Source organism: Ciona robusta, chromosome 5 (genome assembly GCF_009617815.1).
Source record: "Ciona robusta chromosome 5, ASM961781v2".
Lineage (NCBI taxonomy): Eukaryota > Metazoa > Chordata > Ascidiacea > Phlebobranchia > Cionidae > Ciona > Ciona robusta.
The window spans coordinates 2,976,281-2,998,178 of NC_143239.1; the positions used below are offsets into that span (position 1 = coordinate 2,976,281).

General features: G+C 32.5%; 2 protein-coding genes across 3 annotated transcripts; one reads left to right on the top strand and one right to left on the bottom strand.

Annotated features, from left to right (window-relative positions):
* The first annotated feature begins 326 nt into the window (after positions 1 to 326).
* LOC149735593 (protein MCM10 homolog) lies at positions 327 to 7,855 on the top strand. Its single transcript, XM_089878072.1, has 17 exons — positions 327 to 543; positions 951 to 1,046; positions 1,305 to 1,761; positions 2,161 to 2,320; positions 2,606 to 2,790; positions 3,199 to 3,339; positions 3,570 to 3,776; positions 3,946 to 4,003; positions 4,077 to 4,162; positions 4,553 to 4,733; positions 4,873 to 5,024; positions 5,151 to 5,328; positions 5,849 to 6,077; positions 6,209 to 6,291; positions 6,594 to 6,689; positions 7,069 to 7,235; positions 7,664 to 7,855. Exons 1-17 carry the CDS (start codon positions 426 to 428, stop codon positions 7,791 to 7,793), a joined length of 2,724 nt encoding a protein of 907 aa, XP_089734198.1. The 5' UTR covers positions 327 to 425; the 3' UTR covers positions 7,794 to 7,855.
* LOC149735594 (ubiquitin carboxyl-terminal hydrolase 19-like) lies at positions 7,786 to 21,732 on the bottom strand. Of its 2 annotated transcripts, none has more exons than XM_089878071.1 (30): positions 21,483 to 21,732; positions 21,159 to 21,293; positions 20,619 to 20,749; positions 20,203 to 20,301; positions 19,820 to 19,991; positions 19,415 to 19,509; positions 18,843 to 18,946; positions 18,588 to 18,656; positions 18,065 to 18,171; positions 17,382 to 17,453; positions 16,940 to 17,026; positions 16,520 to 16,653; positions 15,838 to 15,969; positions 15,175 to 15,315; positions 14,803 to 14,910; positions 14,351 to 14,437; positions 13,385 to 13,479; positions 12,918 to 13,091; positions 12,332 to 12,475; positions 11,923 to 11,996; positions 11,726 to 11,800; positions 11,360 to 11,460; positions 10,949 to 11,067; positions 10,528 to 10,680; positions 10,149 to 10,309; positions 9,545 to 9,654; positions 9,169 to 9,208; positions 8,323 to 8,618; positions 8,219 to 8,249; positions 7,786 to 8,122 (listed from the first exon to the last, which is right to left on the bottom strand). In XM_089878071.1, exons 1-30 carry the CDS (start codon positions 21,586 to 21,588, stop codon positions 8,055 to 8,057), a joined length of 3,420 nt encoding a protein of 1,139 aa, XP_089734197.1. In that variant the 5' UTR covers positions 21,589 to 21,732; the 3' UTR covers positions 7,786 to 8,054. The 2 variants fall into 2 exon arrangements, with proteins under 2 accessions (XP_089734197.1, XP_089734196.1); XM_089878070.1 differs by having other exon boundaries at positions 8,219 to 8,267; positions 21,483 to 21,731.
* Between the last annotated feature and the right edge of the window lie 166 nt (positions 21,733 to 21,898).

Below are 21,898 nucleotides of genomic sequence, written 5' to 3' on the forward strand. Positions count from 1 at the left end.
ACACGATATAAAAAATTTAAATGCCCTAATCTGTTGTCCTTCTGGTGCCCGACGGAATCAAGTTACGAATTACACAAAGTAAAGTTTCCGCGTACCTTGACATAAATTAGTTACTATGGATACTGATACGACCATAGAAATAGTATGCAAGTTCCAATATCTCCTGTTCATGCCTGAAAACGTACATTTTTTTAGGATGCATAACATTATTAAGGAAATAAATTAAAATACATGTATTTACAAATAACTGTATAGCTCTCAGAGTCAATTTAAAACGCTAGTTTGCATCACAAACCCCTGTAATAAGATACGTTTTGTCACTAACAGTGCTATTTACATGGCGGGAAAAGCGAATGTTTTTATAACTCACATAGTAGTAATAGTACATACTTGGTGAACATTAGTACAATATTTGAGGCTATAAAATGGATAATGATGGCAACATAGAAGCGCTGTTTGATGATGACGGTGACGATGAACTACTGGCTGAGTTACTTGAGGAAAACGAGCAGGAAATTGCCAAAGAAAGCAAACCTGCTGCTGGTAAAATACGTTATGTCTTATGTTCAAATATAATATTAACAAGTTCCTAAATCAAGTGTATAAGAATACTAATGTACAAGAGTCCCATGCGGCCATAGCAAAACGAGACCAGAAAAGTCAATAGGTTAATTGCTAGTGGGATAGCCTCTGTTAAGACACAAAATCTCCCATATTTTCTCATCTTGCTTTGAAACAATTAACAACGCTATATCAGAGTCATGAGGCTATAATCCTTCAAATGTACCTTTTTTACTAATAAATTAAATAAGCAGACCATGTCCCAAATTACCCCCAACCTACCAAATGTCATGGTATGTGAATACAGGAATAAAAACATGTCCCATCTTACCCCAACCCGCCATATGACATGGTAAGTGGATTCATCACAAAAAATCTTTACTTTTAAGCACGAGATGATGATTTGGAGCTTTTAAACAACTTCTTCGAAGATGAAGAAGAAGATGAAACACCTGTCAATAAAGATGATTTAAACAAAATGGAGGGTAAGTTTTTATAACCTGTAGGCTGTAGTATTGTACTTGCTGGGTTTATCTCTTGGTGATATTCTGGGGCAAGTCACCTAATTGTTAACTCTCAATTATAATGGGCCTATGTGTGTGGTTTTTAATATGATCTCTTTTTCAAAAATTAATACTTAACAAAAGTTTTAGAACTTTCAAAATGAGCATGTTTGTTTAGCTTAAAACAGTTAGGTTTCATGTGCCATGGTGAATTATCTGTTGTTGTATTGTAAATTTCAGATGAATACAAAGAGTTGGAAAGAAAAATGAAACTATTGAAACAGAAAATGAACACAAGTGCAGATGAAAAATGTGAGACTGTCCCTGTTAATACCAAAGAACCACCGCAGGAGAAATTGCCACAAACTGAACAAAAACGCAGTTTCTTTGATGCTTTCGGTGGAGGAATATCTGATGAAAGTTTTGTGCAGGCAGAGAACGGTGTAGTCCCCAAAGAGAAATCAAAACCAGAAAAAAATACAAACAGCGAGCCTGAGCCATCTCAAAAAAGGAGAAGAGTTTGTCACGATCCTTCTTCTCAAGTTAAAAGTCCAACATCAAGCAACAAAACATCTTTATCTTCATTTTATCAAAATTCGAAACAAACTCCAAAGCAAAAGCCAGCGCCTTTACAACCCAAACCTTTTAAAGGACAACAGTTTTTTGAAACCGAGCATTTTTCAAAGATAAGATTAAAGTGAGTTCCTTTTTGAGATTGTAACGTTGCTTTTTTTTATTGTAAATCTTTCCTGGCACGAAAAATTGACATAAGTTGCATAAATGCAATTAGCGATGATTTAACTTTAATCTAAGAACAATTTAAGTTAACATAAACAACCGTGTCATATGCCATGTATTAACATAGAAAATTAAAGCCAATCATTAAAAATATAGATTAAAGAATAAATGCTAGAATTAAGATAAATGCGAAAAAAGTTGCGAAAAAAACAAACAATAACATCAAGAAAAAATGTTCCAAGAAAAAAAAGGTCTGTTGACCACTAGCGTGCTCTATTAAAAACAGCAACCTATAATACATAGTGTGTATATTTGCACACTAACTGTGTAAATCATATTTTTAAATTTTGATTTACAGAGAGAGGTTTGTGTCCCAAGATGAGATGAAGGAGAGGATGAAATCGAAGCTCTTCGTGAAGATCGGGGTCATCCGACCAACACAGAAGTTATGCGAGGAAAAGGACTGGGTCACTGTTGCTGTTGTTGCCAAGCAGCTTGATCCACAGACAGCAAAAAATGTAATTTGGGATGATGTTTTGAGATTCTTTGTTTTAATTTTTTTTGGCTTTAAATTGTTTAAAATGGTTTAAAATTTTTTTGGCCTAATTAAATTTATAAAGGTGATTTTTGTTAATAAAATATAATTTTAGGTATTTATTTATATTTCTATTCTGTATGGGCAAGGTCCTTGTTCATGTACTTGGAATTTTGGCCAAATTTGACCCATTACCCTCAACACCCAGGCCTGCTTATGTACATCTGAATCTAACCTAATTTATTTGCAGTAAAAAAATATTTTTAAGGGTAAACAATTCAGCATCTGGCATCTCACTGATCTGGATGACTGTAACAAACATGTTGCTCTCTTCCTCTTCGGGATCGTACATGAGGAGCTGTGGAAGAAGATCACGGTGGGATCAGTCATTGGGATCCTCAATCCTTCTATCATGCCTCCCAGGAAAGATAATGTTCAAAGTCAAAATAAAAGGTAGGTTGTGCCCAATGCAGTTTAAAAATTTGACGAGGTTATTATAAATTAACAATTTAACATCACTGGTTACTAAACATAAAGGCAGATTTTTGTAAATATTCTGTTTTATAGTGAGAAGGTTATTATAAGTTAAATAAAAAATTACAGGTTATTATAATTTATAAATGAACATTACTTAACACATATTGGCAGATTTTTGTGAATATTTTGTTTTGTTGTGTAATAGGACAATGACATTGCCATGTGTTTAAACATTTAGCAGTTTAGTACCCCAGTATTATGCTTAAAATTCCATGACACCTATGTTTAGAAATACATACAAAACCATTTTCCTTTTTATATAAATATATTGGTTTAATTAATCCTGAACTAGCCAACTTTTTGCTTCATTTTTTTATATTACAGTTATGACAACACCCCAGCGCTCACAGTCGATGTCTCCGAACGTATTATGAGGATTGGGATCTCTGCTGACCTCGGGTGGTGCATGGCGACAAAATTTCGAAATAAGAAACCAGCGGGAAAATGTCTTGCGTTTATCAACAAGTAAGTTATGTTGATTTTTTTGGGCACACTGATTAGGCTGTGTATAGCAGGTTACTTTCTAAATAGTTTTTTTTTTTATGAAAGAAGGATCCTTAAGCTAATAGTGGTTTCAAATATTTTTTGATCAAAATTTTTTTCAATTTTTGAGAATACCATTTTGCATTTTTCGGGCGGCTTATTATTTATTAATGTAGGTGTAACAAATATTTTTCACTGCTTTCACTTTTTAGGAATATCGGTGAAACATGCATTTTCCACATGCAAAGTAAGTACAAGAAAATGGGCGCCAAACGTGGGGAGTTGCAGGGTTCAGTGGGTGCCCCGATAGCAGACAAATACAAGAAAACTATGTGGAATAAAGTGAAAGGAGACCAATTTTTCTATGGAGGACAAACGTACAGTGCGGCTCCACCATCAACTAATCATACAATACAAAGGTTTGTTTTCCATGTATTTGCGAGAAAAGTGTTGGGCTGCTGTATTTAAATGAAAGTTTCATATATTAAATTACAATTGTTTGGGTTTAAAGTTGCAGTTGTGACACCTTTAGGGAAAATCTTTGTTTCCAAAAATACATAAAATATTACTTTTTCCGACATTTTCTAGGAAAGAAAGCAAAATGACGTTAACGAAGATGTTTGGAAAAGTTTCGAATGAAAATCAGGTGAAAATGTGGTCATGTTGTATCAGTTAACAACCTTTTTTTTATAAATCGCAACTTACCTAAATTTGAACAGAAAGAGGCAATTGAAAAGTCAAAAATCATGCAAGCTATTAGTGGGATAAAAGAAGAACAAGCTATATCTGGTTGTTCAAATACATTGTGAGTAACATATATAATATGTGGAAATTCTGGAATGAAAAATAGGATATGTTATATATCCTAATTTTTTTATTTTGATTGACCATGTAGCTTATGAACCAACCCTGGCTTAAATCCTGGGTACCAAGGCTTGCATCGCTCATAGGACCTGACTCATATAGAATAGTATGAAATTTTTTGGTATGGTAATTTTAAACATTCTGCTTGTTAAAAATTAAACCAAAAAACTAAAACTTGACCATGTCGTAGGATTAAGAAAAATGTGAACAAATTAGTTGTATTGCAAATTCCAATAACATTTCTGCTTTGAAAGTCTAAATAATTATTTTTTCACTTTATTTACATGATTTGTGCCAAACTTATAATTTTAACTATGATATCCTTTAACAGTGAAGCCATGCTCACATCAGGGGATAATATTGCCGGATCTCGTCAGTTTCTAAACCATCTTCAACGGAAACAGAAGGAAAAAATTGAGAAAGACGTTGAGAAACCAAAACCACCATCTTCTGCTGCTGCGTTTCTACGACAACAAAAGAATGAGATTCAGGAAAAGAAAAAGGCAAATGTGGTAAGAGGCACCCCAGTTTTTTTTCTAAAAAAATTAGCTGACCATGGCAAAGATATTTTTTTTACTCTAAGTCTCTTAAACCCTTTTTTAGGGGTAAATAAAACCACAAAGACATCTTGTAAACTTTTTTTTTCTGCAGAACCAGGTAAATCCAAATTCAAGTTCGGCAGTTGGCGAAAAACAGCCAACAAAGCAATATGTCACTGCCGCTCAAATAAAAAAATGCACGGAGGAACTTATTAAAGCTAAGAGACAAGCGGCTTTACACAGGAAACAAGCAAAACTTAACAGGTTCGTTTTTCTTTTTTGGAGTATTTTAACATATAAAGCACAACAATTTACAAACATTTTTTTTACACAAGGGGTATTTACCAAAACATTTTCTGTATAATTTAAAAATTGTTTTACTTTTTCCAGCCAAGGGGAAGTAGTAAAACCTCTATCCGTTGCTTTTTCTGCCCAAACACAAGCACTTGTGGGTAGCAGTGCGCCCAAACTTGGAGGTGGTTTGAATAAACAAGTGGAGTTAAGTGAAGGTTGGTCATCCCCACAAACTTTTTCAACTAAATCTCCCACACTGGCTGAACTAAGAAAGGTTGGTACATAGGTGGCATTGTGTTATGTAGGTGTTGCATACATGATTGAACAATCAATACTATTGAGTGATATAATTTATGTTTTGTGCTTTGTTGAAACAAAAATCTTTCACGCTATTTTTAATCAGACGTTAACCATTACTGGGCAATCAACCGTTATGCAAAAGCTTTATTACTTTTGCATATGCGCTTACTTTTTGAAAAAAAATGCACTCTTTGGAACATGTCTTATGTTATAGCTTGTTTAATTGATGCATTTTCACCAAATTACCCAAAACTATGTGTACTACTTATGTGACTGTATCACATTTCATTATTTTTTTAGTAAAAATTTTCCCCACTGTACATTTTTTTGTAAAATCGTTTATTCAGCTGTAACAGTTTGTACTCCACTTAAGCATAATAAGCAACCCTCTTTTGTGTTGTAAGTTGCAATGCAATGATTAAGAAGCACTGCTTTATAATACTGTGTAGATATATACACAATTATAATATATATAATTCAGCCAACTGTTACAGAGAAAAGCGATCGCCAAACTTAAATCTGAGAATGGAACTGTGTCCATACCTCCCAGCACGCCAAACAAAATTTCTCCAAAACGGGTTAAAAATGATGAGAAGAAGCTGGAAAAGTTGAAGGAAAAAGTGAAACGAAATCGTGAGGAAAAGAGTGAGAAAAAAAAGCTCACAGGAAATGGGAAAGAAAATTTGACTTCTGGTAGTGAAAAAAACAGCTCTTTAATGGAAGGTATGTTGAATATTTTGCACATAATATCTAAATATCCTGAATTAATCGTGTTTTAAACAATTAACAATGGTCTATGGGAATTTTTTCTGGAATGTTTTTACATTGTTTTTTGTCTATTTGTTTGTCTACAGTTATGGGAAATGGTGAAATGTGCAAAGAAGATTTCGACAAAATTTTGAAAGCCAGATCATCTCATACCACTGAGTTGGATATAGTAAGTCAAACTGCATACTCTTACACTTTATGAATGAATGTAACTTACTTTATTCTCGTGTGCCTGAAAAATGACAGGCGTTAAAACTCGTACCAGCTTGCAAATTACCATGTACGTTACTTTGTGGGTGTTTTTTTTATTTATTTTTAATGTATGGCTGACAATTTGGACAACCCATTAGTGACCACTGGTTTGATAAATTTCTGTTACGTGTCTTGCCCAAGGACCCATACGCCCACAATGGTAGCAGTCACTTATAGGGCTACTAGTGAGCTCTTTTAATATGATTGTTGATATTTCAGGCTGAAATGGAGAAACAAGAAAAATATTTCAACCCGCTGATTCAAAAGGAAATGTTGATGGAAAAGATGGCGGAAACATATGAAGTGACTAGTAAGGTAATAAAGTAGTAACAACTTGAATATATGTAACTTATTTATCCTCCTCATGGCTGTTGCAGGTTACTGTATACCCAACTCTGTGTGTGTATATTTATTCTATAGCTTCACAAACCAGGAGGGGACTAATGAGTTGGGGCAATTACAGTTAAGCGTCTTGTCCAAGGACCCCAACGCCCAAAATGTAGCAGCGAGAAGCCTTGAACTCCTTTAGGGCAATTGTGCCCTGGTGTCATACTGTTTTTTCTGCAATTGTCATTAAGCCTGAGGACACGCTCTCACAATGGTACTACCTAATAGCATCGAATTGCTGGTGCAAGGCCACATATAAAAATACTGTTTTATTACTTTGGATAATATTACTGTCTTGCTTTCACAGATAGTAACTTGTGAACAATGTTCATATACATTCTGGGCACCGCATGAACGTTGTAAAGCACAACAGCATAGTCTCACTTGGCAAAGCTGCAAGAAAAAGTTCTTTGAATGCACCAAGTGTAAACAACGCACAACAACATGGGAACCATACCCAACTACATCATGCAGGTATATATGTTCAATATCTTAGCATTGAATCAATGTCACTTATCATCTCTAAGTGAGGAAATGTCAGGCGCTGCTTTAAAAGGGGTGTGTTTCGAACCAATTTTTGGGTAATTATATTCTTCTTTTTGAATTGTTATTGAAATTTTTTTGTATTTTCGAAAATTTGCGCAATATGTTGGTGACCATGGAGTTGTAGAAATGCTTTGTATTTTCTTTTTTGGGGGGGGATTGTTGAAATTTTTTGGATTTTCGAAAATTTGCGCAAACTGTTGGTGACCACTAAATTGGAGAAATTATGCCTTAGTATCTTTTGCCCAAGAATGCACATTCTAGCATCGAGCCATCTAAACCAATTCTGTGGTCCAATGTCACTGGACCACAAAGTTTATTTCTTCTCCTTGTACACATTTTAAAACATTTTTTCTCAGGGGTTGTGGGAATCAAAAGACATGGTCAAGAACCTCAATGCTGCGGAGCAAGAATGGAGTTAAACTTGATTCCGAGATTCTTCTTGTGAGAGGTGTAGAGCAACCCAAATTCTTTAACTCTGCAGCTTAATTACTTATTTGTATTTTAGTAAATTTTAATCGAGTGTCGGGTGAATAAAGCAATTTTGTATACGCGTGGGTTTCTGTAAGCAATTTCATTAACCCAAGAACAAAAGCGATGTACGTTATAATAATGCACAGTGCAATAGCTAACACAGCAGAAGCTTTGTGAAAAATTTGTAAAAACAGATATTTTGTAAAAAGTATTTTTAAGGAAGCACAGCAGTTATACACAAGATATATATAATACAATTTGGCAAGATGGCTGTTTTCAGTCGATCGCATCCATATCTGTGTAAGAAAGAACTTCCTTTCCTTGAGGTTTTAATCCTGAATCTCCTAAGGGAATATATGTGTGTAACATAGGCATTGTCGCCATTTTGTGTGCACTAATAAGAAAGTTTCAACAAAATGCAACCTCAAAAAATAATTTACCTGAATTTATGCAATTTCTAAGCTGTGCTGTCTGTTGAGAATTGGAATTCTGATAAATATTAAAAAAATAATTTTACAAAATATAAACAAATGATAAAATTTACCTCTGTGGTTATTTGATAAATATTGTGTTCTTCAGAGGGTTTAGAGTCCACAGACTTCTCAATTTGCATTTTAGAAAGCTTCTGTGCCGATCTGCCAACTGGGGATAATGGGGAATCATTCACAGTTGTGGTATTTACTATTTTCTGCTTGCTTTCTTCTAAGGGAACGGATATTTCATTGGAATTGGTCGTATGCTTTACAGAGGTTTCGGTTGTTTCAGATTTCTCTCCATTTGTGTTGATAACGGGTTGATGCTCTGAAGTTGCATTTGTGGCTTCATCACACTGTGCTTTATCTAAGCAATATAAAGTGAGGTGTAATACATGTTTGTAGGCAGGTCAAGTAAACTGAAAAGGTGATGGAATATTTAACAAATGTTGTATAAGAATAACTTGTAATAAATTTCGTGAATCTAACCCTGATCTGATGCTTATATAGGTTAATATTTTTGTTCAGTGAAATATAGGTATTTAATTTAAATAAAAGACTGGTGATGCCATTTAAGCTAAATATATATCTCTAATACCACAATTGGTTGGACTTGATTTTTGTCTGTTACATTTTCATATACAAGTTGCTGCAAACATTTTTTATCTTGCCTTGTAACCAGTAGCGCAGCCAGAAAAAAATAGGGGGGGGGGTTTTAATTAAAAAATTGTTCAAAAAAAAATTATTTTTTTAATTTAAAAAAGTTTTTTTTTCTTTTTGGTTTAAAAGGGAGGGGGGCTCCCTGGCTGCGTCACTGCTTGTAACTAAACATAGGGGCATTTCAGTAAAAGTAGCCTCACCTCAATTATTATACAAATGTGTATTAGATAATAGATGCTTAATATTACTATTCAAACCTGCTTGTGGTTCATGTGGTATATTCAATGATTCCGACACCTGAAAAAAAATATCCAATAAAATAATTTATCAACTAAGTTTCATTATTAACAGTTAAACAATTCTTAAAAAAATAAAAGAAATTAAGAAATTACTGATTAGCTTTTTTAGGAATTTAAAAAATAAACTGATTTGCTTTAGTTAATTTTTTTATAAATTAAATTTGTATTGATTTGCTAAGCAGTATTTATCTGGCCTAAATCCTAGGTTTCCATGGCATGCTACACTGCGGGACCTTACCTACATAGAATAGAAATGGAAATATTTATCACTGAAGTAAAGCTATGATAGCCTGTACTACACACATTGTAAGGTTTCTAGGAGAAATGTACTTACAGTATTGGAGTTTTTACTAGAGCGTCTGTGGTAGAACATGACGTATGCAGCTTCAGTAACAACCTTGTTGTTGAGTTTTGTGACGTGTCTGTCGTCACATAAACGCCAGTCTAAAATAATTAAATTTTATAGCCTAGAAACGACTTGATTAAAAATGTATAAACAATTTATGGCTACTTTGAAATAAAAAAAAATCTTTATTCGCAAATTTTTATTTAAAAAAAAAGTATATAAATGTCGGTATTGTCAGACATTAAGTAATTTAAAAAGAAATTTTTGATGTCCCAGTTTATACCCGTAATGTCTGTTAATGTATATTACTTTGTAGGCGATATTTGACTATTGAACAACCCGTTAGTGAACACTGGGTTGGAGTAACATACAATAAGTATCTCGGGCAAGCAGAATGGTAGCAGCATCGAGCATTGAACCCGAAATCCTTTGGCTCCAATGTCGATACAACAGTGAACACTATAAATAGGCTACAGTACAAGAAAAAATTCTTATCCAATAAAAAATTTAAAATTATCTAAAAAGAGTTTTTAAAAACCCACTTACTAAAAATAAAAAAGTATCTTAAAATTTAAAAGAATTAAAAACCTACCAACTACGCTCTCTGAGGTGTTATTTACATCAGGAAGACGCACATTGGTTGTGTAATGGCCCCCTAGTATCCCTCCATGGTGGTTAATTACCGCAAACAAGTCATAACAAAGTGACTTGGAGGTTTTCGGGTTGTTGCAGTAAGATGTCATGTCAAAGTTGCTGAAGAAATGTTTGGATTTATATAAAAAATTATTTTACAAAAACGTTTTTTTTGGAAAAAATTTTTTTAAGTATATTGAAATGTCATTTCGTAAAAAATTTACAAAAAATAACATTTTCAAAATATTTTTCCAAAAAATTTAATTGGAATTTTTTAAATCAATTTTTATTATTGGGCACTTAAATTATTAAAATCTAGATATTTTTAAATGATGCACCTGACAGGAAGATCAATAAACATGTTGATTTTGTCTCTCCAGAGATAATTCTTAAAAGAAAATCGCTTGAGTTGAATTATTAGCACATCTGGCAAATCCCAAAGTGACATTTTCTTCATTGCTTGTCGGTGCTTTTTGCATTGTGGGCAATACCTAGACACAAATTAGAAATTAGATGTAAGCTTTTTTATGGTTATATTCACTTTTATTGGTCACTTGTTTAAAAAACAAGATACCAAAACTGCAGTTAAAAAACAAGATACCAAAAACATATATATACATAAAAAAAAATATATATAGTATATATGTCTTTTTTTTCAGAGTTTAAACTTTTTTAAACCATGGTTCTAGACAGACTATAATGTTGTAATTGCTGCTTATAGTTAAAATAGCGAAAAAAAGTTTTAAAAATCAAACTTACCAAGCTTCATCTTGGGTTAATATCTCGGGCTCAGTAAACAAACTAAGGCATTCCAGTAAATCGTATTTTGGTGAGGTTTTTTTAGCAAGATCCATTGTCCTACCCGGGGCACTGAAATCCTGATACAAAAAACTCAGTTACAGTTTTTAAGAAAAAATACACCAATAAAATTTGTGTGTCTCGTTAAAAAGATTGATGATACTAGTTTTTTTGCCCAAATTGATATCTTTAGTTGGACTTATTTTTGTTTTGCTGCGATTTAGTAGTACTTGGTGTATTTTGTTATGATGTAACTCAAATTGTTCAACAGTAGTGCTAGATCAGGGCCAGATTCACAGAACATATCACAGTTTTTAAGACTAAAATAAGCCTATTACAAAAAATAAAACAACATTTTTTTTCAAATCTTACTTGTGCTTTGTCTGAAACTTTAACATAATTTTTCTTTGATTTGTCATTCTGCCACAAAATTGATACAAACTTTCTGGAACTAAAATCCAATAGTTCTTCACCTGAAAAAAGGTTTTAACTGGCTGTATGAAAATATTATGACACATAAGCATGCTTTAACCAGTTTTAACTGCAGGGGAGGCAGGGATAGTTAAACATGTATTCCTATGAAACAAATTTGGTTCATTATTTACTGATTAATGCAATGCATAATAATTAATAAACCAGGGTAAGCTTGCCTACTCTGTCACCCCAGGTTTGGTGCCTATATATATGAGTTTTGTGGTAGGGATGATGGACCTGCTTGTAATAAAGCATTCAACACACCTTTGTCTTCAATAAGTGGGTAAACTTCATTTTTATTTTCCTTCCAAGATGAGAAACGTAATTCCATTGGTATTTCTGTAGTAAATAGAGTTAAAATTATTAAAAAAAAGGTTTTTTTGAACGGTCAATTTTTTTCATTTTTCAAATAGTCACTTAAAGTTAAATAAAATAAAAATAAATAGGTATTTTTAAACTACCTGAAACAGAATGTTCACCATTAGCATTCTCACCATCCATGGAAGAACTAAGGATCTCAACATCAGAGCTTAACCTGGTAAAAAGGGACAACAAAACTTTACTCATTTACTTATAAGATGTGGATATTTACTAATACATATATTATATATATATATATATATTATTTCCTTATCCTTAATATGTATAATTTTTTTGATTAAAATGGTTCATTAGCATGAAAATGTTTCATTACAAATGATTTTTTTTTTAATTTGACTACTTATTTGTACGATTTTTTTTAACTCTTACCTTGCCCATTTCACATGTACGTAACTTTGTAAATAATTTTTCCATTTTTTGTACTACTTCTAATTTAAACAACCTATTAGTGACACTAAATTTAAGCAAACATTGTTTTTTGATTCTTACTTTGCCCATTTCACAGCCAGTGACTTTACATTGGTGTAAGTTGCTTTAGATTTTGCAATACACATCACAAATGGATGACCAACCAACTCAGGTGTACGTCGACATACGTTTCTATGTTTGAGCCAACCACCCTTTTGACAATCCCTAAAAAAATAAGAAATTCTAAATAATAAACAGTTGTGCAATTTTTTAGCGCCCTAGCTAGGCTGCATTAACAGGTTAACTCTTAGTTGTGAAATCTAATAAAGCCCTTTTCATTTTTCTGGCAAAACCGTATGGTTCTAATACCATGATAGAGTGACCTGAATAGGAAACTAAAAAGTTTACAAACAATTAAAAAGACTTTATAGATTTATGACATACATCATGGTAGCAACCATAGGCGCCAAACCTGGGGAGGCAGGGTAGGCAAGCTCACCCTGGGATTTTCCACACTGCAACCAATATGGTATATTTGCCTCATAGGAATGTGCTTCTAACTATTCCTGCCTTTACTTTATAAAGTTTGCGCCTATCCTAGCAACAGGTCATAGACTCATTAGATTTAAAGTAAATTGTATTTCAATAGTTGCACAAACTAACTCACCTGTCACAGTAAGCAACTTTCAAGCAGTTCATGCATCTTTTGAGCTCGAAACTGTTGTCAGGTTCACGCTTGCAATAAGCACAATGTTTATTAATATCAGGAACCATTTTGCGCTGAGTACAAATAATCTGAAGCATTGGTTCGCCCTCTTTTTCCGGTGAGAGCATCTCTTGGCTGAAAACAAGTCAAAATAATTAAAAATTCTCCAAATTATTGGGGGCAAAAAATTCTTTTTTTGGGGGGGGGGTATTTTTGGGGGGTTAAAATAATGTTTTTAGTGAAAATTAAAGGACATCCTGTGTGGATCATTTAATAAAGGTATACAACTCTTTCAACTGCCTGTTATAAAAAATACTACAAACCCAAATATATATGCCAATATCTATATACAAATTTTAAACTATGTTTAAAATATTTGTAGGCCTTTTTTATTCATTTTTTTTAAATTAACCAAACAATGCACTCACATGTGCACTGTCGAGGTGTGGGATGTACGGGTCAGTGGTGAAGTTGGAACAAAAAAGCGACACAATGCATTATTGTTTACTTCATATGAAACCAGCTGAAACAGGAATAAACCAGTTTAGTAAAGATGTAAGTATGAAAGTCAAATACTTGATTAAAGTGATTCTGAATTACAGTCTAGTGGTCTGATAAATAGTATGTAAAAAATCAAGTTTAAGTTTACAATATGTGTGAGGTTCCACAGCAAGGCATGGAAGTGTATTTAGGTTGAGTTACTGTTTGGTTTATTACCTAAAAAGTATCAGAGAGTTATGCTACTCTAAAGCATCATTTCTTAAACTGGGGTAAATTCCCCGTATTCAGAGAGTAAATAAGCTAACAATCATTATCCACATTAGTTGACGGGACAGGAAAAAAGTGCCAATTGTAGTACTTTACAAGACATTCAACAACAGGTTTCCAAAAAGCTAGCACATCCATCGCATTAAATATAACTAATGTAATTTGTTTTTTTTATTAAATAATCGCCATATTACATATTGGGGGTAAATCTGATAAGCATCTTTGTTAAAAGGCGCCGTGGTATAGTGGTTAGCGCGCCTGCCTGTAACCCAGAGGTAATGGGTTGAAGGCTCGATGCTGCTACCATTGTGGGCGTATGTGTCCTTGGGCAAGACACTTAACGGCAATTGCTCCAACCCAGTGGTTACTAATGGGTTGTCTAAATTATCAGAAATACATAAAAAAAGAAAGAAAAAATCAAAAAAAAATATTTACCCACAAAGTAACATACATGGTAACTCGTAAGCTGGCACGAGGTGTTAAACCCGTGTGATAACGACTGTCGTTTTCCGGCCACGCGAGGATAAAGTAAGTTACATTCATTCATTCATTCAAAAGGGTAAAGCATACAAAAAAGCTCTAGATGCAATTAGCAAACCACTATACTTAAAAATAGAAGTAGTTACATGGTTGATGTTGGTGCCAGTGTGAATCCCAACTTGGGAAAGAACGTCGGACATCTTTGCACCATCAGAATGCACAGAGACAGTAATCTGGTAAAAAGGTAAATTTAAATAATTATTTTAGCTTGTGGACTGCCACAAAAATATGCACAGAATAAAAAAATGTTTTTGAAAACGATACTTTTTATAAATGTAACCGAAGATTTATTTATTTTATATTTCTGTTTTAAAATTAATGTTTTTTAATATGGAACTGAAACAGAAAATCATTTTTTGTTATTTGGTCTTTTATGTTTAAATTTTTGCTGTGTTTTATTTGGTGATGTGGTAAGAAAAAAAATGGAGTTACAATCACTTTTATGTGTTTTCTTTCCTTCTGAAATTTACCTACATACTAGACAATAATCGGGAGTTAAAAATTGGTCATAAAGTTTGAAAACGCATGAGATTCTCACCTTTATTGGCTCGCTGACCTCTTTTCTGAAAAAGAAAACCGAAAACGGCTGAACTTTCTTAGGAAGTGGAACGGAGAGAAACAAGAACGGGTCAAACTTGACAGATTTCTAAGGAAAAAAACACATTTTTTATGGTAAATTATTAGTTTTACTTTGTATAAAGTGGATCGGCAAGACAATAATGAAAGTAAGACTAAAAAAGCTTTAAAAAAATCCGAGTTAATTTTATACTAATTATGCGGAAAAATTGTAGGACTCAGTTATTGTTACCATGTTAAGTTCACAGTATAAACATAATATGGTAATGATAATATTAATAAGTGATAATCGGAAAATTAGTTTAAGTTTCTTAAGTTGCTATCAAGTCCTTACTGTTTTGCAAACAAGACATTTGAGCTGAGACTTCAGCAAACCATGGAAGTTTTCTATGATAAATGAACCAGAGCGAGATATGTATGACTTCCACGCTTCAAACGCCATCATTTCTTCTGAAATTCCTTTCACTTCACTTGTCTGGATAAATAAAAGTAACTTATTTACCCTCACATTGCAGAGCAACAACAGTATTTTGATTTTATTTTTTATGTATGGCTCACGATTTTGACAACCAATTGGTAACCACTGGGTTGTTGTTAAATGTGTTGTCTAAGAACACATACACCTACACGGTACAACGGTAGCAGGTCAGCACCTTGAACCTATAACGTTAAGGTCATGGGCAGGATTAATAACCATTTGAACCATGGCACTAGAAAAATAAGGAAAACAACACAGTAAGAAACGGTAATTGTGATTTACATGGATGAGGTCCTAAAGGAATGTAAGCAGAAGAAAACTGGAATTACATCATGGTCAGACTTGGCATTACCACAAAGAGGAGAGGATTAGTAATACAAAATACAAATTTCCCAATTTTATTAATAGCATTTCTTGTTTTGGTTGAACTGGTTTAAATGCATTGACCACATGGCTTTGAAAGGTATAAAAAAATTTAAATAAAAAAAAAAATAAATTAAAAAAAATATATAGAATTACTGGTTGGATTGAGGTTGAGTTTCTTGCTGTGTTGAGATCCTCATGCAGCATGTCGAGCAAAAAAGCCATAAACTCATGTGCGTCATGTTGCATTCCATCGGTGAAACGAGATCCTTTTAATCCAACTACATCCTTAAAATGAAATTAAAATGTGTTGAAATTAGATGTGTTGTTACAAACACCCAATTACGTTTACTGCGCTCACAGTTAAACGCAACGATTTTGCGACAGAGAAAAAGTATTGTCCGGTTACAATGCAAGAACTAAAGTTTGCAATAAAAGAGTTGTACAGACATCAATTACATTTACTGTGTTCACAATAAATGTGTAAAAAAATACGTTTACTCTCTTAAAATGTACTGTAATAAATGCATAGCACAGATACCAATTACATTTACAGCACATCTCACTAACTTTCTTTTAAATGTAAAAAATATTGGTTTTATTTAAGAAAAGTAAATCTATTTATTTATATATATGACTTAAAAAAAACTTTTCTGTTTTCTATTACTATAATTTTTACTGACTTAAAAATGCCCAAAAAATGATTACTGAATATTAAAGTTATCGTCGTCGTTGCAAACTGTCGATTTCGTGCAATGCGATGATAAAGCCATTTACTCCTATTCATTCTACCCATTAAACTAGAAATGGTAATGATATATTGACCAGGCCTACTTACCCTGAACTCATGGGGAGAAAAGGCTTTATTAGAACAACCCCAAAGTTTGCGCATAACCACGTAAAATGCTTTCGCCATTTTACCACCAACTCCGAGTGGATTTTTTGTGTTGATATGACAATGAAATTTTTCATCTGAAACAAGAAAAAGCCGGTTCTAGGTAACAGTACAGCATTTTTATGCCCTTTAAGAATACACCTGTTTTTGTACATTACATGACGTGAATCTTTAAAGGGGCATACCAATGAAAAATAAAAAATTAACTTCATGTCAGCCCCTTTAATCTTTGTATAGGAAATTTTAGACATAGAAAAAGGCCACACAAAGTTCACCCTAAATTCACTAAGGATTTACGATCCAATTTTTACAGGTTATATATATAAGAACCAGACACCCAAGTAAATATAACAAAAAATTTACCAAGAAAATAATTGCGCAGTTCTGGTGTGTTTGCAAGAGCTTGAATAACGCTGTTCATAAAGCAGGTGTTTCCCAAGTTTATTAAACCTGTCAAAACAGCAATAAAATATGCAACAAGGAGTTTACCAGGCTAGAAAATGTTATGTTGTTGTTGATACAGTCGAATTGCGGAATATATAGTAGGGTAGTGGAATAGTAAATGAGACACCTTTTTATTTTATTTTCTCGTCCCATTTGGTAATAAATTAAGAACATCCAAAGAATTATCAAACAGTATCCTCACAACTTTTATAGATCATTGTAATTGTTTAAAACACGATTAGGATATTTTGATGATATGTGCTAAAGGTGTCCCATATTACCCCAAAGGACTATATAGCTATCTCTGATTTATTATTTATATAGGAGAAAGTATTTTGGGAAAAACACTTAGTGGACCAACCTGTATATCCAAGACCAGGCTGTGAGATTTTCTTTGTATCTCCCACTGTATTTGGAGAGACCAAGTGACCACCTGATAAAAAAGAGGTATTAATGGTATTCTATATGGGTGAAGGCTTAAAAGGTGCGTGTAATGTAGAGATGACTATGCTATAAAGTGGTGGAAGACAAAAAGTCTGGGAAAAGGATCCAAATATAATCAGGGGATTTTGTTCATGATAATTTTATTTTTTGCCAAACAAAGTTCTTTTTATGCGCATATTTTTTTGTGGGTAAAACAAATTTAATCAAATAGCAGGACTCAAATTTCATATTAAAATTAGCTTGAAAGAAAGAAAAACACTTTTAGGCCCTGCAAAAAAAATTTCAGACAAATTGGCAAATGACAGTGGGGATATAAACACATATTTTGTGTGTTTATGAAATAGTATGCTTTGTCTGAAGCATTGCTTAATCTTTAGTAAGCATTAAATATAAAACTGTGCAAAATATTCCAGTTTATAATCGTATCTGTAATTCTAGATAATTTAAAAAATAATTTTATATTAAAATTTCTATCGAAAGTTTTCGAGAAAACCAACTGTTAAAACAGCTGGATTAACTAAAGGTAAAGTCATAGGAATATATTTGTTTAATAATAAAATAAATCATTTTTTGCTTAATAGAAAAATAAATATAGCTCACTTTCATGAAGAAGTGTTTCAAGATGGTCAGTTGTTTTCTTCTGCATGGTTAGTTGTACAAATGTGTCCATTATGCTGAAGCTGCATTTATCAGGAATGATGGAAAAACTGCAAAAAAAACACAAAAAAAAACTTTTAAATCTTGGCAAGTGTGATTTAAAAATAAAACCCTAATAAACCTATTTTAAAATATAACAAGAGGATTTTAAACAAAAAGTTACTGTTCTGCTGACACACACATTGCCCCAACCCAGCGGCCACTAATGGGTTGTCCAAATTATAAGCAATATCCAAGCAAAAATCATATACAAAGTTAAAAAGTGTGGTAACTCGTAAGCACCCGACGATAAAAAAATGGTCGGAAAACAGGTGTCTAACAGCGCAGTGTCGCAAAGGTGATCAGCGGTCGCATAAAAGAATTAAATTGGCTTCCCAGGTGTTTGGGTAATAAGCAAAATCCGGCCTAAATCCTTATGTTGCGTAACATTGAAAATTCTGTTGCGTAACAATGGAAATTAATTCACCTTAGCTGAGTTTTCCACTGCAGTAATGAGTTCTCAAGTACTATGTGTTTTCTGCAGAAGTCAGAGCTCCTAAAGAGGTTTAAAACGGATTTTTTTTACAATTATTTATTTTCTTTGTTTTACCAAGTATTTTAACAATTATCCAAAACAATAATGCAGAAAATGATATATACAGTTACAGTATAATACTACTGAGTACTGTGTACAGACATTTGCAGTAGTTATACTACATAATAAAGAATAAATTCAACTTACGAGTTTCTGAATTTGACAACGACGGCCATTTCATAAAACTCCACTTTGACGTCACAGACATCACTTTTATTTAACTGGAGGTCTAACACAATGCAACCTTTGCTCTGTGAATTAAACAGAAGCATTAATGCTTCCTTTCAGAAAGGGTAATTGGTAATTAAAATGAAAATTTCAGCTGTTACAGACGCCATGAATAAAAAACAATTAAGGTTAAGGCACCATTTGCACTAACTGCAGCTGGTGGTACTTGTCCTACGACAATTAATTAGTTTATATTGTTCGACCGTTTGTTGTTTTTTAAAGGCATCAGCTTAAATTGCTAAATTATTTAATTAAGTCATACTGGTAAAAAATAATTAAAATTAAAAATAATCTTAAAATTTTAATTTGTTTAAAAAAATGAAAGTATGCGTATACTTATTTTGTGGTTCTAAACTAAGAAAAAAAATACTGAATAAAACAATAAATTCTAATAAATTCGAACTTAAGTTTTATGTCATAAATCAGAATACCAATTTCACATAAAAATCATTAATCTTTTTGCGGAATTTTACACAAAAATGACTAAATACCTTGGAGCGCCAATGATGGACAAGACCATCTAACTCAGTTGTCAACTCTTTATTTATTTCAGGATTTAACTTCGAGCTTTGTCCCTCAATTTTATCTAAATAAAAAATATAAATGATTTTTAACACACAGTATCACTGTTAACAAATGTATATGTTTTTTTGAGATTCTTTTTTAACCTGTTTCATTATCTAAAAAACTTATGGTTTATTGATTTTAAACACTTAGGTTAAAAAAAGTCATTTAGTAGAAAAGTCTTTCATAAAAAGCAAATGATTTTCATCGGACACTTGATAGTTTAATACTGGACTAAAATTATCGGATTTAAGAACACAAAAAAATATTTAAAATAATTTTTTACAATACTCAAAAAAACAAAATTTTGAACAAACTTTACAAAAAGTTACCAAGAGATTTTGTTTCTGTTCTCGAACCAGCAGTATGGTGGGTAAGTGGGCTATTACCACCAATCAGAACGCCGTGAGGGACTTTAATGCCTGTTGCCATGGTAACAGATGGAGAAGTCTCCATTTTGATCGGAAAGTTACATGGGGGTGCCCCTGAAGTGGTGAACTCATCCTACAGTAAAAACATAAATGATGATGAAAGAAACTTATGTCATAAACCTAAACTTTGGAGGGATAGTGGGATACAACATATATAAACTTGTGAAATAAAACCCATCTTAATAGTTGTATATCTAATGATTAATGCAGTGTAGGAAATTCTATGGCTTGACTGCTCACCCTGCCACTCAAGTTATGCCCTTAAAAGTAACATGCACTACTACCTGAAAACTAGTATTTTTTTCCGATTCCTCTAGAAACATTTTTTTGGGAGGGGCATTTTGAAAGTTTGACTTTCCAATATCACTTAACCCTTCCACTTTCTGCAAGTACAACAAAAATGCTGTTTATATTTAATATATATATATAAAAATATTAAAAGCATCTATATATATATATATATGAAGAAATGGAAATGTAGTTATTAATGCCGAATTTTGCTTGAATGAAAGAAATGGTGTATAAAATATGTATATAATAAAAATGCAAAACTATAATATTTACATGACTTCCTAATCTCTGAGAACACTTTATGAAGTACAAAAAAATGTAAAACTAGGAACATGATTAGAAAACTTTTAACTAAGATTTGGTAATAACAATAATCAAACGTATATATATTAAATAAATTATTCTACACCTTAAAAGTGGGCCAGAACACTGTATGGTCTTTCTTAGGCATCACAATGATAATGGCATTAGATGATGGAATACGCTGTGACATTGCAGACTGTACATCAAGGAAGAAATGCCAAAAATGACTTTCACCATCTAAAAAACAATCATAAATATATTATAATATATTATAATATATATATATATATATATATATATATATATATATATATATATATATATATACAAATATTATTAACTTTTATTTTCTTGAGTTCAATTTCTTTAAAAAACTTATATTTTTTTAAATTAAGCTTAAAAAAACAAAAAAAGGATACAGACAATGAGACAAATTTTGACCTGGGTTTGCAAATGTTGTTTAATGTTTTTTTATCGCCCAAGAAAAGTGTTGTTTTAAAGATTTGCTTATTAAACAAACATTTTATGGCCCTCATAGAAATAAAACTTTTAATATAGCCTCTACTATAGCTGTATTGGCTCCTTTAGCGAAAAAGGTTCTCTACCCCGAGCCACACTGATGGAAAGTGGATATAAAAATAATTACTTGGTAGCTTAATAGAGCAAGTGCAATCTGTAAGCAAGATATCCACTTCATCCAAATTAAGGTCATCGTTAATCTTCCATAAAATCATATAAACATCATGAAATCTCTGGGACCAACTCATGCGAACCAACGAGTCTGTAGAATGGTGAATATATACAATTTTATTATGTTAAAGGGGAGATTTTTGTAGAATTAAATGTATATAAGAGCAAAACATACAAAAAAAATTATGTAATATTTAAAGAATTGCGCCAAAAACAAATCGTAAAGGTGGAAAAACGGTATCGTGTATGTGTATATACTATTTTATACCACGCCACTCACTTATGGGTAATCCATCCGTCTTTCGTTTCCTCGCCATTGTAGTATTACCTCTTTTCAACAACAGTGAAGCGACTACATTTGCGCAATTTTTATTAGCTTCCAGCATGTTGCAGAGTTATTGCAAGTAACAACACTGATAATTAGTTATTTCATATTCAGAGTCGTGACAAACAAAATCGCTGAAATGGCGCACTTTCATTTAGAATGGAGAGAACATGCCGTTGGCGGTGGCGATCGGGTAAAGATAAATTATAGAAAGAAAAAGGGCGAGCAAAAAAGGCAAATGTAGTAAACAAAGCAAAAGAAATAAAGAGAAGTCCGAAAGATAGAAAAGCTCAGCGCGGTGATGATAAAATTAATAATGCAAAATCTTGGATATAAAAAAATATATACCGTACGATATCAAGTTCGTTAAA

Excerpts from the sequence above, each read along its gene's own strand:
- LOC149735593 (XM_089878072.1), top strand. The coding sequence starts at position 426 with ATGGATAATGATGGCAACATAGAAGCGCTGTTTGATGATGACGGTGAC. Across the intron at positions 5,025-5,150 it reads AAACAAGCAAAACTTAACAG|CCAAGGGGAAGTAGTAAAAC; the intron begins GTTCGTTTTTCT and ends TACTTTTTCCAG. Across the intron at positions 5,329-5,848 it reads CACTGGCTGAACTAAGAAAG|AGAAAAGCGATCGCCAAACT; the intron begins GTTGGTACATAG and ends CAACTGTTACAG.
- LOC149735594 (XM_089878070.1), bottom strand. The coding sequence starts at position 21,588 with ATGCTGGAAGCTAATAAAAATTGCGCAAATGTAGTCGCTTCACTGTTG. Across the intron at positions 11,997-12,331 it reads CTGGCTGTGAAATGGGCAAA|GTTAAGCTCTGATGTTGAGA; the intron begins GTAAGAATCAAA and ends CCTTTTTACCAG. Across the intron at positions 9,209-9,544 it reads CTAGTAAAAACTCCAATACT|GTGTCGGAATCATTGAATAT; the intron begins GTAAGTACATTT and ends ATTTTTTTTCAG.